The sequence below is a fragment of the Mercenaria mercenaria genome, chromosome 5 (genome assembly GCF_021730395.1).
Source record: "Mercenaria mercenaria strain notata chromosome 5, MADL_Memer_1, whole genome shotgun sequence".
Lineage (NCBI taxonomy): Eukaryota > Metazoa > Mollusca > Bivalvia > Venerida > Veneridae > Mercenaria > Mercenaria mercenaria.
This window is the reverse complement of record NC_069365.1, coordinates 36,966,479-36,985,110: the sequence shown is the minus strand read 5'-3', so window position 1 is coordinate 36,985,110 and position 18,632 is coordinate 36,966,479. Positions and strand designations below refer to the sequence as shown.

Sequence of the window (18,632 nt, the reverse complement as noted above, 5' to 3'; positions counted from 1 at the left end):
TTAAAACTATTCATCCACAGTATAAGTGCAATTTTGATATGTTTATTGCATCAAATTTGGTACAGAATGTATATTAAAACAGTAAAATTGACTAAGTTAGTGAAAATTAGATATTGGTAAAAACATTACTGTACAACGGTTTGCTCCCTCCTGTACAAAAAAAAAAAAAAACAACAAGGATAAGTATCCAAAGCCACGTTCCAAAAACCCAACCTCCCCAACACCAATCCAGCACGCGGACGCGCACACGACCAACATATTCCAAAGACACATGACAGGTGAAACTCTCACATACGCAGAAGGCATGTTGTGAAACACAAAAAAAAATGCTCTTTTATATTTATATAAAAAGCAATCTTAAAGAACCTAAAACGCATACATTCAGTACCTTTGCCGAAGACAGAGCAACATGGGAAACGCCCGACAAAACAGGCCAGAAGACAGAAATCAAAATAGCTCAGTACCGGTCGGATTTAAGGACAACCTATCATAGAGTCCTCCACCTGTTCCGTCAGTTACAATCAAAGAGGAAAGCGTAGCGTCCTACTGTAAAAAGGCTGAACACCAAACATGTAGCCTGTCTCAAAACAGTTGAGTCATAACGTTAGATAACTTTACTAAATACAATTAGAAAATTGGCATGAGCCAAAATCTCATCAGGATATCGTGCACTATTGATTTGAAAATATGTTTTCCCAATGGCCGCTTTCATAGCACATACATTTTATAGATTTCAGAGAGGAAAAATGTTTCGATTAAAAAATGAACGGTAACTTTAATGAAATATTGCTTTGTATGCATTTCGAGTGCATTTTAAGGCAGAATTTAATTAAGAAAGTGAGCAAAACTACACAAAATGACATTCCCTTCAAATCTTAAAATAGATCATTTAATTTTACACAGCCGTTAGTGTCGTTAGACGTTTTAACAGGAGAGATATCGTTAACCCAAAGGGGGCGTAGTATGTTTTGACGCCGATGTCCGTCCGTCCGTCCGTCCGTTAGCAATTTCTTGTCGGCATTGTAACTCTTGAACCCCTTGAAGGATTTCGAAACTTGACACAAATGTTCACCACAACGAGACAACGTCGAGACAACGTGCAGAGCGCATGTTTTGAATGGCTTGTTTCAAGGTCAATGTCACACTAAGGGGTCAAATTTAAAGGCCATATGACTTTGTTTCGTGTTCGCTCTGTAACTCTTAAACTGCTTGTAGGATTTTAAATAAACTTGGCACACATGTTCACCTAATCAATACGGCGTGCTGAGTACATGTTTCGGATGGCTGGTTTCAAGATCAAGGTCACATTTAGGGGTCAAATGTCATACCTTCGAGCATACATTGCTCCGCATTGCATTGCGGTTCTCTTGTTATACATGTATATGTGCGTTCCTTCGGTATACGTCAGTAGTTCACCCTATCTAGCTCGAGAACCAAATCTCAAATTACAATTTGTTGCCCACTACCTGTCTGTGACAGCTAAAGTTGAAGAACATGCGGTCAGCCCTGACAAAATAATCGAAGACATAGGCGGATGCGGACGCTTTCAAATGCGGATGGCCAACGTTGTTCATCTTATCAAGACGATCGTCTGCTTCACTTCTTTCGGGATGATTGTTATATCGGCAACTCCATCGTGGTGGTGTGAGGACGATCTAATTACTAATAATTTGACGTCATGCGTTACTTTTCGGAATGACACATCTATTGATAACTGTCCAAAGAAAACATGTACTGTAAACGGAACGGCTTGTCGAAGACTGAATTTTGATAAAAGCTTAACTACATTCGTCAGTGAGGTTAGTTACTGAGGCTTATATATACATATACATTGAATATTTGAAATTTATCTCTTGACACGAAGAATTGATAAAACTCATTTTTTTTCTTAGAAAACTTCTTTCAATTTCATTATACATTATTTTTGTAACATTAAAGATATATTGTGTTGCCATTTCAAATTCTTGGTACCTTGAAAGTAGAGGAAATGTGGACTCTATAATAGAAAGCATAGAACGCAACTAAGCAAAATAATAACGATTGATTGATTTTACGTTTGACTTAATACTTTTGAATAACCACAAAACCTATTTCAATTTGTTTCTTTTTCTTTTTAGTTCCGTCTGGTGTGTGCACGTGACTTTATTCCAAATACAATAAATTCAGTTCAAATTGCTGGCACCCTGGTAGGCAACGTGGCTGCAGAACAAATCACAGATTTGATAGGAAGAAAACCTCCTTTCTTTACTTCAATACTTTTAATTATGTCTTTCAACATTTTTGGTTACTTTTCCACAGGCTGGGAAATGTTTGTAGTTGCTCGATTTTTCCTTGGTATGGGTTGTGGTTTTTTTTTTCTTACAACACAATATTGCTTCTTATCTGAATTTTCGCTTGCTCGTTGGCGTGTCTGGATTGTAGGATTTCCGTCTTGGCCGATACAGAATTGTGTGTTCGCATTTGTTGCCTGGCTGTTGCATGACTGGGGGGACATTCAACTGTTCACGGCTATTTTAGCCATTCCGTGTCTTCTTGCGTGGTTGTACGTTATTTTGACTTAAAAGTAATATCTTAACAACAACAACAACATTACGTTTGTTGATTTGGGCTGTGTTACATTAACGTAATAACTGAAATTGATGAACGAAACATTATTTCATCTGACAGTGTTCAGTAGTTTTTTCTTCTTTAAAAGTTTATAAAAATAGTACTGGTTTAAAGTTTAAAGTAGACATTCTTTCGTGTAAAGGTAAACAAATAGTAGGAAATTTTCAAAAAGAAAAAGACCGTCTAAATTACAATTTCATACTTATGCTACTAAAACCATTTTGTTTTTATTTTAGCGCGTTACCCGAAAGTTTCCGGTGGTACATAGCTCATGATAATCCGAAAAAAGCTGAAAAAATTATCAAATCCATAGCAAAGTACAACAAACATGAAGAGTTTGATATAGAAAAGGCCCTGCAGAAACCTGAAGCACATAGTAAAGATCAGAAATACACGGTCTTTCATTTGTTCAAGTCAGAATACTTGATAAAAGTAACAGTGCTTCTTTCATTAAGTTAGTTTGTATATTTTTTTGTTGTTTACAAGCGCATTTCAGTTATATTTGCCAGTAAGTCAAACAGAAGAAGATTAATTCTTGCGCTAAATAGTCCTCAAACAGTATCTGACTACATCCCACATTCACCGGACCTGGGTGACGTAATACCTTTTGAACAAACCAGCTTAAAATAGAAATTTCCTGATTTATAATAATTGCGGATAGAGCATATTAAGTTTTCTTAAGATGTTAATAACTGTTATGTACAACAATTTCTTTAAATTCGAGTAATATCTACAAAGTGTAATAAATTTGGTGGATTAAGATCAGGACAGAACAGACAATGTATTATATCTAACCTGAACATTTACAGTTCATCGTTACATACAAATAAAATCATATATGCACGCAGTAATGTAATAAATACAATAAATAAAGTCATGGCTTATAATCAAAATATTTCTTTGTTTTCAGATATTCATCTCACGTACACATTTAGTTAATCGTTAAAAACGCGTCACAGAATAACTGTATTCTTTTGTATTTCCATGATGGTAATTGTACATGCTTTGCATAAAAGAATGAGAAAAAAACAAATATCTGCTTACAAACTGACGATGCTATGTATAAGGCAAATACAAAGTGATTAATGTCAAAAAAAAAAAATTAAATTAATGTAGCAGTATGCACAGTAATGGATATGCTAATTCGAGTTCAAAGTGTAAGAGAGTAATTTATCTGTGTTTTTAAATTTGTACCGAAAAGAAATTGACTGAGTAATCTTGCAGAAAAAGTTGTGAAAACACATTAATTCAGGGAGGACCTAAATTGTACACCTGTCACCTTCTAGTATAGCTGTATGTTGATTTAATGCATAGCTGCTTATTGATTTCATCTCTGCACAAAATGTATGTATAATGTGCTTTTTAGGTTAGCTCTTGGTATTGTGTCGTTTGGGATATCATTTGGAATCCAGTCACTCTCGGGAAGTATATATCTTAATGTATTCTTGTTTGCCCTCACTGGAATTCCAAGTAAAGCAATTGCGCTCTGGCTACAGAACAGGTAACATAATTAATCATATTCAATAGTTTCTTGTAACAATCATAGTGTAGTGTCAAAGGTAGATCGGGAAAGATAAGTAAGTTTCTCATTGCAAAGACTTCATCAGTTTATTTTCTTCTGAACACTTTTTAATTTAAATAAAAGGCGTATTATGGTTTTGGTGTTTGGAGGCAAATTTTAAAGTAGATGAAAAACAGTTTCTTCGGAATTCTAGAATATCAAAAACTATCTACCGTTCTTAATATGTAGGTATGTAATGAGCTCAGGTTTAGTGACTAACTAACTAATGCTCTTCCTGAAAACCGTATTGTTTCGTCTTAGGCAGTCTTCATTCAGTGCATAAACTTCAATCCTTGGCTAAGTTATATATACTTACCCTTGAGCAGTGTGCATAAACTAAAGTGCCAAAATGTCACGGTTGTGGTAGACTTTAACCAAATTAAACGTACCTGTTCTATTTACATGATTACAAATGACATTTACTTTTGTTACCTAAATATGTTACGAGATAAGTGCTGAATTCACATTCGTGTGACATACTTTATTTACTGGCCCTTGTCTGTTTTAAATTAGCTGACATAATAATTATGCAATTATCAAAAATGAAGAGATCTAACATAAAACTAAAATGTTTAATCTGAGAAGTGTAGCTTCGCGGGCAGTAAGCGCTGGCTCCCACGTGCACTCTTTATGAATGTGAGTTGAAAAAAGTGCCAGTGATACTTTCCAAGGCGCTACACGAGAAATGTCAACAAAGACAGATGGTGAGTTTATTTTTTACTTCCTGTAACAAATTTAGGTCCTTATTTAAAAAGGAGCAATGTTATTCCACTCCGAATTGGTTAAACTTCTTATGTATGCAGGTCGATCTGCGGAGCAAAGGCATTTCATGACGAGAGAACTTTTGAAAGTTGTGAAATAGGACCGAATTAAACTGAAAGTGAACATATGTCTATGTATTTCGTCCTAATTTCAAATTTAAAGTCAGAGATTTCAAAGTGATCGTTCGAATGTTGTTGAAAAAAATGTCTTATTACTATATAATCTACGTGATTTGTTAGCGGATTACTACCGTCTATGTGTATTTTTGGCCAGGTGGAGGAGCCAGCGACACCGAGGAGGCGCTTAGAACCAGAGTGGGAGCCAAGGCCCATTTAAAACCAGGGTGTTCAACGCTTTTAAATTATTAGCAAACGATCTGCTTTCCTTAAACTGCATATAGATATATATCATCGCCTTGTCTCTATTGTTACATGTGTAATGGGTCATTAGTTGTATATAATAATTTCAATGTAAAGAGAATTGCTCATTCGACAACAGTTTTCATGGCCAATGAGTTTTGAAATTGAACTCAATAGTGTAAGATATGTCGCAATGGTTGAAATAACCCTTTTTTAATAGATTTGCTTTGTTGTGTGATAAGACACGTATAAGTTTTACTGAAAGTCTTATGGATGGACATGCTCATTACAGTAGTCAAGTACAGTTTGAATAACGAAATATGGAAATAGATACAAAAAATACAAAAAGGTAAAACCAGCTAAAATTCAAAACGACAGACAAACGGATATGGACAGTGACAAAACAAATTTCATTCGATTTGAATCGGAGAATTAATATCTCCAAACCGTGCTGTTTTAAATTTGTTTGTTGCCTTTCGAATATGTGGGATAATAGCTTTTAGCTGTAAAATTTAGTTAATATATGTTATTCCACATTTTCTTATTAAAACAAGTCTTTTCAGTAAAACCTTTATGTTTTAAAGCGTGACTTAAACACAGCATAGCAAATATTGAATATAAAAGTGTTATTCCGAGAATAAAACAAAATTTGTAATCATATCGATTGCAAAAATGTTTTCACTACTCAATCAAATTCTAAAGTGCGCTGGTTATTAAGTTTATTGTCGTATTGGAAACTCCCCTAACATTGCAAATATCAAATGTAAACAACTAATGACGCTATGTTCGGGTTCCATTACACATGGAACAACAGAGACAAGACGAAGTTATATATATCAATGCAGTTTAAGGAAAGCAGATCGTTTGCTTATAAATTAAAAGCGTTGAACACCGTGATATTAAATGTGCCTTGGCTCCCACTCTGGTTCTAAGCGCATCCTCGGTGTCGCTGGCTCCTCCTCTTGGCCAAAATACACATAGACGATAGAAATCCGCCAGCAATTCCCGTAGATTATATAGTAATAAGACATTCATTTCAACAACATCCGAACGATGACTGAATTCTCTGACTTGTGTAGATTAGGACGAAATACATAGACATATATTCACTTTCAGTTTGATTCGGTCCTATTTCTCAACTTTCAAAAGTTCTCTCTTCACGAAATGCCTTTGCTCTGCAGATCGACCTGCATACATAAGAAGTTTAACCAATTCTGTGTGGAATAACATTGCCACCTTTTTTAAATAAGGACTTATATTTGTTACAGAAAGTAAAAAATAAATTCACCCTAAGTCTTTGGTTACATTTCTCGAGTAGATCAGATCATTGGCGCCGCCTCGGAAGTATCACTGGCTCTGTTTTCAACTCACCTCCATAAAGAGTGGGAGCCACTGTTTACAGCCCGTGAGCTTGCTTTATTCACATTTGTTGAATTTGTCGCCCTTCATTTATTGATTACACACAGATATGGTCGACGGGCTGCAGCAATCTTCTGCTTTGTTTCCGTCGCTATTTGTGGTCTGGTTGCCGGCATTGTACAGACGTTTGGTAATAAACTCATTTTTTACACTTCTGTACACATAATATTATCCGACATATGTAACTATTGAAACTGTGTGTCTACTTAGATAGCGGGCATCAGCCGTCTATTTGATAGTATTTGAAAGTATAATAGAAATGTTCCGCTTGAAAGAAATCGCAATATGCTTAAAATGTTTATGAATAATGGAGTTCGTCTTTCACATGCTTTGGGTGGGCGTGAGGGTTGTAGCACATTTCATTACATCGATCAAACCAAGTATGCTATATTATTGTTGCTTGGTTGTGTTCTGTGCTTCCAAAGTATCTTCTTATAGATTTTATTCATAGACATTAAAATACGTTATTATTTGTTAGTTAAATCATATTCATTACATGATTATTTACCTGATAATTTGGATAAAGAAACGGAGCCACAATTTAGAATTAGATCACTTTACACTTTTATTATTACGTATTATTATATGAAAAGGTGTACCACATAAAGATGAATTGACGAATGGGTTTGCTATGATGGCCAATATGGGGATATATACGGCTTGGGGACCGATTCAAACGATGACAATTGAACTATATCCGACAGTCATAAGGTAATATCAGTTGAGATTTTGTTATTTAGGTCGTACTATGGACCTGTCTTTTTGGAACATAATTGTATGCATTTGGCAAGAAGGTTTTAGATCGCAAATATATGGTTGCTCAGCAGAAACTTCGTCCTGTCTAACTCCTCTACCCTTTTATAATCCATCCTTGTGAATGAATTGTTTAGGCTTTCTCTAGTAAGGGAATGTTTATAATGAATATTTTGAAGTTTGATTCATATCTAATTGATCATTACTTATTTTCAACTCAAAAATAAAGGATGAGCTCATATTCATATACATATTCAGTTTACTGACAACTTTTGGCTATCTGTTGTTGGTTTCAAAATTCAACGTTATAAAATGTCAAATCCTACTTTATCGAGAAATGACTTCTTATAAAGTTTAAAAGAATATGTATCTATTTGGGAATTCAAATATTTGCAAAGAGATATATCATTAATAGTTTTAATATTTTTATTTCTATGTACTATGTACAGAAATATTGGATTTGGTACTCTCAGCGTCACAGGACGAGTTGGAGCTATACTCGGACCACAGTAAGTCTATCTGGTTAGTGTCGGCAGAAGAGACTATATACTTTGATCGTTAATACTCTATTACACAATATGCACAAACTGACTTGAGTTCAAATTTAAATTGTTTGTTTTACATGTAAGATCGAAATATCTGCCATTTATGAAAACCATGTCCTACATTTTCACACGTGGCTGTGCCGCTCGTGAAAATATTGCATTGGTGTTCACTCGTGAAAGATATTTCAGTCCTGTACTAAAACAAGTAAATATTCTCTATTTATAACATGACCCACGGTGCAGGAGTGTAGTAAACCTATTAATTATTTTGCGTATTAAACGGGTAAGTAATATACTAGTGTAATAAATATGCAAATGAGCCGACGCGCTGTCAAAAAAAGTAAACAAACATGACGTCGAATGACATTTCTGTCAATGATCAGGTTCGAATCGACGGTCACGGCCTTGGGAACGGTCAGTGAGGTTGTCCCGTGGATATACAACATGCTACACGGTCAGGCTAGTTGATAGTAACTTTGAAGTTGAGCTTGAACGGGAGAGATTGACGATCGTGTCTACCGAGGAGATGAACGCTATGTCCGAACAGACTCCACGGCCAAGGTCCAGATTTAATATCGTATCCGACTCTGATGTTGACGCATTTAACCACCAACAAACTAACAGAAACACTCTTAAAAATTTTGAAAGCTTTCTTTGAAGAACCAGAGATTAACGAAATTCGTGAAATTCATGAAATTCCTGACCATAACCTGTCTCCATTACTTTGTCGGTTCCTAGTCACCGTTAGAAAGCAAGATGGCGAGGACTATGAGCCTTCTGTCCTTCGTGGAATTATATCCAGCTTTGACCGTCAGTTACGTCGTAAATGCTATGGACAAACAATTTCTTTGGGCCCTGAATTTGCCAAAGTATGAGAAACCCTGGCTATGAAACAACGTCAACTGAAAAAAAGAATGGAGGGGTAACCTGCCTAAAAAAAGTGAACCGCTGTCTGATAATGACATAGACCAATTGTGGAACACTCATCAACTTGGTACAAGTACCCTGGACACTGTACTTCAAACACTTTGGTTGTTTAATACCATTCATTTTGGGCTTTGGAGCTGTCAAGAGCACCGCGATATGTGTTGGGATGACATTACTCTGATGGCGGATGAAAACGGGCATGAATATTTGCAATTTACTGAGAGACAAACCAAAACTCGCTCAGGTGAAAATCCGAGAGATGTCAGAGTAATAAAACCGAAAATGTGGGCAAATTTGGTAAATCCGGATCGATGCCCGATTAAAGTCTACAAACTCTATGCTGAAAAACGACCTGTGAATTATTCAGAACCCGACCATCCATTTTATATTGCAACAACAACTGTGCACTTACCTTCACCCCGTGATACTTGGTTCAAACAGAATCCAGTCGGAATCAACAAGCTAGGATCTATGATGAAAAGAATGGTCCAGCATTCAGGTCTCAATACAAGTAAACGCCTCTCCAATCACAGTGCACGGAAATATCTTGTCCAGAAATTGAACGACAGTAACATTCCGCCTAACCAAATTATGCAAATATCAGGTCATAAGTATATAGCCTCCATCAACAATTATAGTCACATTAATCAGAATCAGCACAGGCAAATTTCCGACATCCTTCATTCAAATGCAAAAGAAAACCGTCCGGAGAATTATCCGTGTTCAACGTCAATACCATGGTCTAACCACAACACAGCACATGTCAGCCACGATTCAAGATCCACTCTTCAAGTATCTGGTGGCTTTCAGAGTATTTTCAGCGCTCCCATACATGGTGGAACCTTTCATGTGCATGTCCATCAAGTTGAATCCACAGCAAAACAATCTTCTTGCTACAAACGCGTACGATGCATTGACAGTGAAAGTGACTAAATTCATTTTCATATGCAAGGAGCCCGCTACAAAACTTTACACATATGAGCAGTGACGTCATGAGATACTTGTTGATACTTTGATATTTGCACTAACGATTATGTTTAGGTCTTTTTATTGTCTTTGCAACATATTACACATTTGGCTGAACAAAGCCAATAGTAATTTTCAGTGATCACGTATATTTTTCTTTGAATTAAATGAAATTAAACTGGTACTACTTTTTTTAGCTCATGTGTTTCAGAAAACGTATCACCACTTCGACCCAGTTCTCCTTATATAGAAAATAGGCAAGGCCATTTAGTTTTTAGTTTGTAAGTAGGTAATTTACTGGTCATGTTATAAATAGAATCTTAAATTCGTGTTCGTGTTGTTTGAATTTATTAAACACGTCATCTAAAAACGATAAAAACTCGGCTCCGCCTCGTTTTTATTGTTTTAGATGACTCGTTTAATAAATTCAATACAACACGAACACTCATTCAAGATCCTCTATTTATTAGACATTGTGATAAATATTATGATTAACTTAGAAATTGCACTCTGTTCAAAAGATTTTTTTAAGATATTCATTTCTAGAAATAATGGTTGGATATTTTAATTTCTTTTCGTTCCTTCATATGAAGTATGGGTATGGCCAGTTTATGCTGAATGGCCGATTAAAAGCTTATTTTATCATGTACACATATTCAACATTTTCAGAATTCTTATGTCCTAGAATTGCTGTATTACGTGTGCGGAGCAATATCTGTCATCTGTGCGGTTGGATTACTTTTATTACCTGAAACAATGAACAAGAATCTCAATGACAAAATGAAAAAGGAAGTAGAAATAAAATTTCCCGAAGATCTCATAGAAGCCAGGTACACACGAGCTGGAGAATATAAACAAACTACAATGGAAAATGAAATGAAAGTTTACACCATTGACGTAACGTCTATTCCAGAAAACAAAAGCTCTGTGGAGAACGTAACAAGTTCAACAAAGCTGTGATGTTGAAATTTTTCCGCAATTTGTTATCATACATTCAACAATATCAATACTGTAGATAAAACTGGATTCATATGTGCAAAAATCATATATATTAAGCACATGTATATACATTGTGAATTATAGACAGAAAACATTGATATTCTAAAATGTACTGTTTCAATTCTTAACAAATGTCGTATGATGAACTTGTATTTAAAGGGATGCACGGGTAAAACTGTGGATTAAAAATTAAAATCCGTTTAATCATTATAGAAACGACATTTCTCACATTCTATGGACGTGCTTAGTTAAAATATATATACCTGGACAAAGTGGGCTTTTATGCTTTTGCTAATCTCAAATGGGTTTTCCCGCTTAGGATAACACATAAAGTTGCTATAAAATGTCGCATTGTTTGATGTTACTCATTCTTAATACGGACAAGGTAAGATGAAAAAAGTTCGCTGGTCAAATTCTTAATTTGATGTTTTGTCATGTATTTTCGCAACTTCACATATAATTATATGACGACTTCCAAAGATTTAGTTCTACCAAAGACTTAGTATTAAACATAATATGCACTTCTGTTGTTGATGTTTTAATCACGATTTATATTAATTATTACACCTCTACTATTTATCGAAGAATCGTCAGCAGAAATACTGTCATAGATGAAAAGGCAGGAATGAATATCCAACAGGTAAAGCCACGTTCAAAAAATGTTGATATTTTACAATAAGAAAGCAAAACGAAGATAGAAATGGCGGAATCCACGCCTATGAAATAACACATTGTTGTCGATAAATGTGTTTTTTGCAGTTTTGCTGTTTCTTTCATTGAAGTGACGTTTTCAGATCATCTTCTTTAATCGATACCTTTTAAGGATAAGGCAAACGCGTGTTGAAACAAGCAACCTGATTGATGCAAATAAAAAAGATTGTTGGAAATAAAAATAGCAGTTTCGGAAATTCGATTATATTAAAATATATATGTGAATGGGCTGCCATCAGATTAAACTTTTGGAATATAAAGTACTTTATTCAGATTTGTAAGATGTATGCATACGAATCTTTGTTTCTCAATATACATGTATATACATGCATATGTGCAATAAAGTAATGTCGTAAACTTACGTACAGTTCCATACATTTCCTTCAGCGCTTTTCAAACTGAACAAGTCGTATATGTTATTATATGCATCATTATTAGTCGCTTTCAATTCCTGGCAATGTTTGGGCATTTTATAACAAAACCACTAAATATGATGAAATTATTGACTTAAATTTTAAGGTAAGCCAGCAGCATTATGTAAATTACGAAATGAGTTTCATGGAAATAATAAATAATTTACAGACATTCTAATGAAAGCTGACTAATCTGCAATATCCTGTTTCATGCATTATGCGCTACCTACTCTAAGGAAAATGTTTACTGATACTACATTCAATTAAATCAGTTCAAGTTTTTCCTTTAGTCTCGTATATAAAACTCGCAATTTTCTCACAATTTCATGATTACAATCTATTTCTTCAAATACAGCGTCAAGTGGAATCTGGTAAATGTAACAATCGTGTTGTTTGTTGAACCCCCATCCATCATTTACCCCTGACATATTTACAGACCATGAATATTTCGTATGTTATTTCAAGAGAGGAACGTGAAATTTGCCTTTTAATTTCCCTGTCCGATAAGAGAGACCAGAAGATTAAAGTGTGTAATATTAAAGCTATTTATTCACAGCTTGAATGTGATTCCCGGCCTTTAAGAAACTTAAACAAAAGTCTAATGGGAAAGGCCACACTCGAAGACAGCAGCCGCCTATACAGCACTCCGCATGTAAATATCGGTTCGTGTAAATGTATACACGTACACAAATTAGAAGTCCAAAATAGTTTCAAAACGAACTTTATTTGATTAATGGATATAAGTTAGTATGTTTTTCTTTCCTTGATTGCTGTAGGAATTAATAAGGGACCATATCAATTTAACTATTTGAAATTTAATTTTTAAATCATTTAAAAAATATCTAAAATTTAAGCACTATACATGTAACTTGAAACAAAAAAATGTTAAAAGAATTTTGGCAATTGCGCTCAAATTAATTTTATTATTTATCATATCGAATGCATACATATATGTTTTAAGTTAAGATACTTGAAAGAATCCAGTATAAAACTCTTTATTTATTTTGCCAACACAGTTACTCACTTGTAAGGACATTTCCGTGAGTTACATGAAATTCTCTAAACACAGCTTATGATTACAAAAATATATTAAAGAGTAAACTACTTACCAATCTTAATGATTTAAAAATGCTTACCTCTTATGGTAGCCTCCTGTAACCATCACTTTTACTGCATGTTACAACATGTACATAATAACCTGCTTGAGAGAAACTTGTCACTATATCTTGATATCTATCAATCTTTAATTTAATAAAATATGTTCTTACATGTGCAGTAAGAACGGTTTATACCTCCAAACCAAGGTCACTAAATTGAACAAATCATTTTTAAAACAGGTCTGCGACAGGGTTCTGTATTTTGTATAAATTGAAATAAAACTGTTTTTAAATTGCATATAGCGCTAACATCGTTTTCCTGACGTTTAGGCCATTTTAGAACTAGGAGCAGTTACAAACTCAGACAATTTTTCGAACAAAACATCATTAGATGACATTTGATAGCAATAAGCCCATTTATGACAAGGTAACAAACATGTTATCTAGTTTTATTATTATGTTACTGTCTAACACGTGTAACTAATTCAAATAAAACTGTTTAATAAGGCAATAAAGAGGAACATGATTACAAGGTTATCGCTGGTAATCCAGTACTCTTACCTCTCTGAGAATATGCCACTGAAAGTCCGGGGTACTAAAATATATGGAAAATTAACCACAATTCTTAAAATATTATTTACTATCTCAAAACAATCTGTGAGAGTCATGAGGCGGTCGTAAAAGTTCTCCCTGTACTTGAACTAAGTGTTGTTATATTGTCTGTTTCTTTGGGATCATGCAATCAATCAAATGAGTGATATAATTTCACTTAAGTCTGTCCTTGTTAGTTACATGCAGTGTTCACATTTGGGTTAAATGTAAAAGTACATGTATCTCTGTGTTTGAGGTAGACATTGCTTCAAGAAAAACAGAGCTTAGAAATTACATGTTACATGAAAATAAAAAGTCTCATGGAAGCTGTTGAGAGACATTCAGAATGATATGTACAAACGATATATTGAAAATGAAATGAGATTGGTTACTTTCTAATAATATGTATTCTGTTACCTCATTGAAGTGTTGATAAAGTCACCGCGACTATACATATCAAGAGGAAATGGTTGATAAGATCTTAAATTATAAGATTAATTTATTTGTATAAATCAAAATCAAATTAGATTAATAGATTTTTTTAAATTATTCTTAATAAAAATAATGGGTTTTATTTATTTCTCAATATTTCACTTCAACACCTTTAACATTTGGATAATTTTATACATTCAATGTCTTGAATATGTCATTCATACATGAATAATGCTTTTAGACATTATTGAAGCCGCTAATAAATTTATTAAACTTTCTTCCCATAGAATGATGGTCTTTGTGTTCTCTATTTTTCTGTCACACAGTTGTATATTTCACAAAAGATATAACATGTTTTGGCGCCAGAAACACCCAGTGGAAATGCCAAAAGATATGAGACTATGACAGTTTGATCTATTTGAAATTCCCTTCAGTAGTAAGTCTGTAAATATTTAAGGGCAATGAGATATGTTGAATTTATTGTATTTTGTCCTTTTTATAAACTTTTTGGCATATAGTAGCTTTGAAATGATTGACGCTTACCAGACTTGACAAAGATCCAAGTTGAACACTGAATTACAATGTAGCTGTAGATTGAGTTTATCCGAAAGTTCAGTTCATTTACTATATACACGGTTCGAAGCAGAGTTGCCATCGTTTGATCGGAATGATTCAGTTATGTCACATGAACACTTTTGCAATACGCTAATGTCACCAATATACATTATGTACCTTTCATAATGACGTCTGCTGTCATTTTCACAAGTGACTTCCATTTCTCTGATAGACAAAATGAAATGTTATATTATTTTTTTTTTTTTTTTTTTGTTAAATTATACAGCTCCAAATTAATTTCGGTCTCCCGTCAATTGTTAAAGGTACTGTCTCACCTACGGTGCCCCTAAAGTGACATGTTACACACTTTTTTTCCAACATGTCACTTTAGGGGCACCGTACTCACCTGATCATCGGCGTTGGTTAAAATTTTGGTTAGGTCCGCCTTTTCTTTGAAACTTTACACATTTGTTTATTATCATAAGGGAACTATGTAGGCCAAGAACCATAACTCTTGATATGCATTTTGTAAGAATTAAGGCCCTTTTTGTACTTAGAAACTTTGAGTTTCTTGTTGAAAATTTTTGTTTAGGTCCACCTTTTCTCACAAACTATAAGAACTACAGCTTTGAAAATTTGCACACTTATTTACAATCATTAGGGGACTACGAAGACCGAGAACTATAACCCTGATATGCATTTTGTCATAATTATGGCCCTTTGGTACTTAAAAAATTAGAACTATAACTCTTTTCTTACATATTGTCCAGCACTTGCAGACAAGCGATGGCATCCGTAGGCGGTGCTCTTGTTTGCTTCTGTTAACACACGACGCATAGCAAGGCGGAAGCTCAGAACTAAGGAAAACTTGGTTTCGATATGAATTTGATTTGTTAACCCGACATTACTCTTAATGAAGTTATTTTTGCAATGAGCTGATGAATGAAAATATCTGAGGCACTATAAGGGGAACTATATTTAAATTAGTCAGTACTGAAAAATATATTTAATATATTTCACTTTGAATTTATCAGATTTATTTCATGCTTTTCAGTGGTTTACTGAAATATTATGGTAGATTATATCCTGGTAAACCCACAGTGAAATTTATCAAAATATAATTTTCACTGTGCCAGACTACTTTTTTCCCCCACTTGGACACCTCTCTATGTACATGTATATACATGAGGTGACAGTTTGGTTGTAGTAGCTTCCCTTTGTTTACAAGTTTGTAACAACAACAAAACAACAACAACACCTGTCAAATCTGACGTCTGCTTTAGTCAAGATGTCTGTAGAAGAACTGGATCCAGAGGTTTTGAATGACATTTTCACAAATTTCTTTGACCAGGAGGAATATGGAGACTTTCAGGTTGCAGACAGGACATTTAGACAAGTAGATACTGACCAGTTTCTTAAAGAAAATGAAAATAAAAATACTCAAAAGAAGACAGAGAGTGACATGAAGTTATTCTTCTCTTTTCTGATGTCAAAATATGAAATGAGAAAACCAGAATACATTCCCCCATATCAGCTTAATTAATTACTGTATGAATTTATCTTGGGTGTTATCAAGAAAGATGGCAGGGAATATGAGCCTACAACTTTGCGGGGCTTTATAGCTCTATTGACATATATCTAAAAGCAAGTGACAGCAATGTTGCCATATTCAAGGACAGAGAATTTTCCAAAACAAGAGCTGTCCTTTCAAGAAAACAGCAACAGCTGAAAGGCCAGAGACTTGGCAATAAGCCGAGAGCTGCAGAAACCAAGACAGAGTCTATCATTGACCAGATGCATGAATCCAGGACACTACGTGACTACACTCCAAGGTCTTTGTTACACTCCATGTGGTATGTATGCACAAACCATTTTGGAATGCGGACAGGCAACGAATGCCGTGATCTCTGCTAGGGAGATATTCATCTTAGAATGGACGAAACTTCTGGTGAGGAGTATCTTATATATGATCAAGAGAGACAAACCAAAACCAGATCTGGCTCAAATCCCCGGTACATTAGGTACGTTTCAATTGCAAGTTAGTAATTTAATTCATATACAGTAGATCTACTATAATTTTTGTGTTTTTTTTTTTCAGTGTCACTAAATGAGCACTAAAATTAGTAGTTTCAGAATTTGTGTCACAAATTGAAATATCTCATTCTTCCACTGATATTTCTTTTCGGTTTATTTCATGCACAAAATGTTTTAAATATTTTTTGTATTTTTGATACTTTCTTAAAATATCTTTAAAATTGCACAAGCTTTCCTTGTGAAAATGTGAAATCTGTAAAATAAAAAAAAAATATGTGAAATCTGATATTACTTTTCATATTGAATTTATTAAACAAGTTGAATAAAATAATAAAATGCGAGGCTCTGCGGAGCATTTTATCAATTTTACTCATCGAGTTTAAAGGCACTGACCTCCAGATTTGGATAAACAATATTTTTTCTTTCAAATTGAAGTTTGGTCATATTATGAACATTAGAATATGAGTTTTCGTTTCTAAAATAGTTTAAAAATCCTATTCAAGAAAAAAAGATGACCGTCTCGGCAATCGAACCCCGGACAACCACGGCAATAAAGACATTTTCCCGTCTTCGTTACCAATAAAGCTATTGCGGAATTAGTGAGTTATGATTTCAAAATACAGATTTTTATAATTGAGACAGTTTACCTGGAGTAATGCGTTACAAACGCATTTCGTTTTTCATCGTAAAAAGTAGTAAAAACAGCAAATTTTAATGTGTTTCCGTAACATGATATAGTTTGTCAGTAATTAAGTTTTAACCCTTCTTAAGAAATATAGCATTTATTTCCAGTCCAGATATCTAAAAAATCTTTTAGTAGTAGAATGATCTGGAGGCCAGTCCCTTTAATAAACTCAATGTGGAAAGTCACAAATGTCATATTCTTTTTTTCTGGCGAAACATCAAAAATTCTACTTTCTTTTACTAGATTATATAAATAAGTCAATTTGACTAACGTCTCCTATACTATAAACAACGTCCACGCGTTTACTGAAATATAATGGTAGATTATTTGTAATGATAACGATAAACAACAAAACAGCTATCCAAACTGGGATTCGAACCCAGGCCTACTGATACTTAGTAACAGCCATCCTTCCGCTGGACTATTTGGATGCGCAACTGTTGTATGTTGCTACAATCACCATTACGATTTAGAGTTTTATACTTGCATTTTTTCTGTAAAATGTCTGTCAAAAGGTTACAGACTGTAATAAAGATAAAACTTTTTCCGACAATCAAAAAATTCAAATCTGACATCTATTGATCTTTTCTTTCCTTTTCAAATTCATTTCTGAAAAAAGAAACACCCTAAAACTGTAAAATATCTACTTTTGAAATACCCTTACCAAAGTCATACCTGCATAAATTCAGTATATTTAAAGTAGTTTGATAATAAGAATCTTCAAGTAATTATCAGACTGTAAGCCCAGGCCTCCAGATAATTTTTCATGCAATTAGTTTTTCAATTCTTTGTTTTTTCGCAATTAGTTTTTTCACAACCAAATTCAATCAGTATTAGTTTTGCATCGCAAACATTTAATCTTTCTTAGCTTTTTTTTTTTTTTTTTTTTTTTTTTTTTTGTTTTTTTTTTTGTTTTTTTGGCTGGAGGGAGTACATCTATCATTTTTTGTCCGTTTTCAATGACTTTAGTAACTTTTCTGTTACGTTTTGGTATTTCGCTATTCATCACGGGCTATTTCCAACCAGAATCAATGACATTTGTTATGATGTCCGGTACAATTCCACATGCGATTTCTCATTAAGATTTTTTCTGTTCTTGTCATAAAATTAACCATAGAAGGACATGCACTGTCAGTTTGATGCTTTGCTCATCCTCGCTTTCTTACTGCCGACGTCATTTTCGCAATTTCTTAGAAGGGGATATCATTCTAGCAAG

The 18,632-nt window shown here is 34.1% G+C and overlaps 1 protein-coding gene across 1 annotated transcript; it reads left to right on the top strand.

Moving 5' to 3' along the window:
- Positions 1–1,376: 1,376 nt before the first annotated feature.
- LOC123558300 (uncharacterized) lies at positions 1,377–10,859 on the top strand. The gene is made up of 8 exons (XM_053544534.1): positions 1,377–1,799; positions 2,118–2,308; positions 2,844–3,020; positions 3,974–4,108; positions 6,756–6,838; positions 7,911–7,970; positions 8,667–8,875; positions 10,569–10,859. The coding sequence occupies exons 1-8, from the start codon at positions 1,377–1,379 to the stop codon at positions 10,857–10,859; spliced, it is 1,569 nt and encodes a 522-aa protein (XP_053400509.1).
- Positions 10,860–18,632: the final 7,773 nt, after the last annotated feature.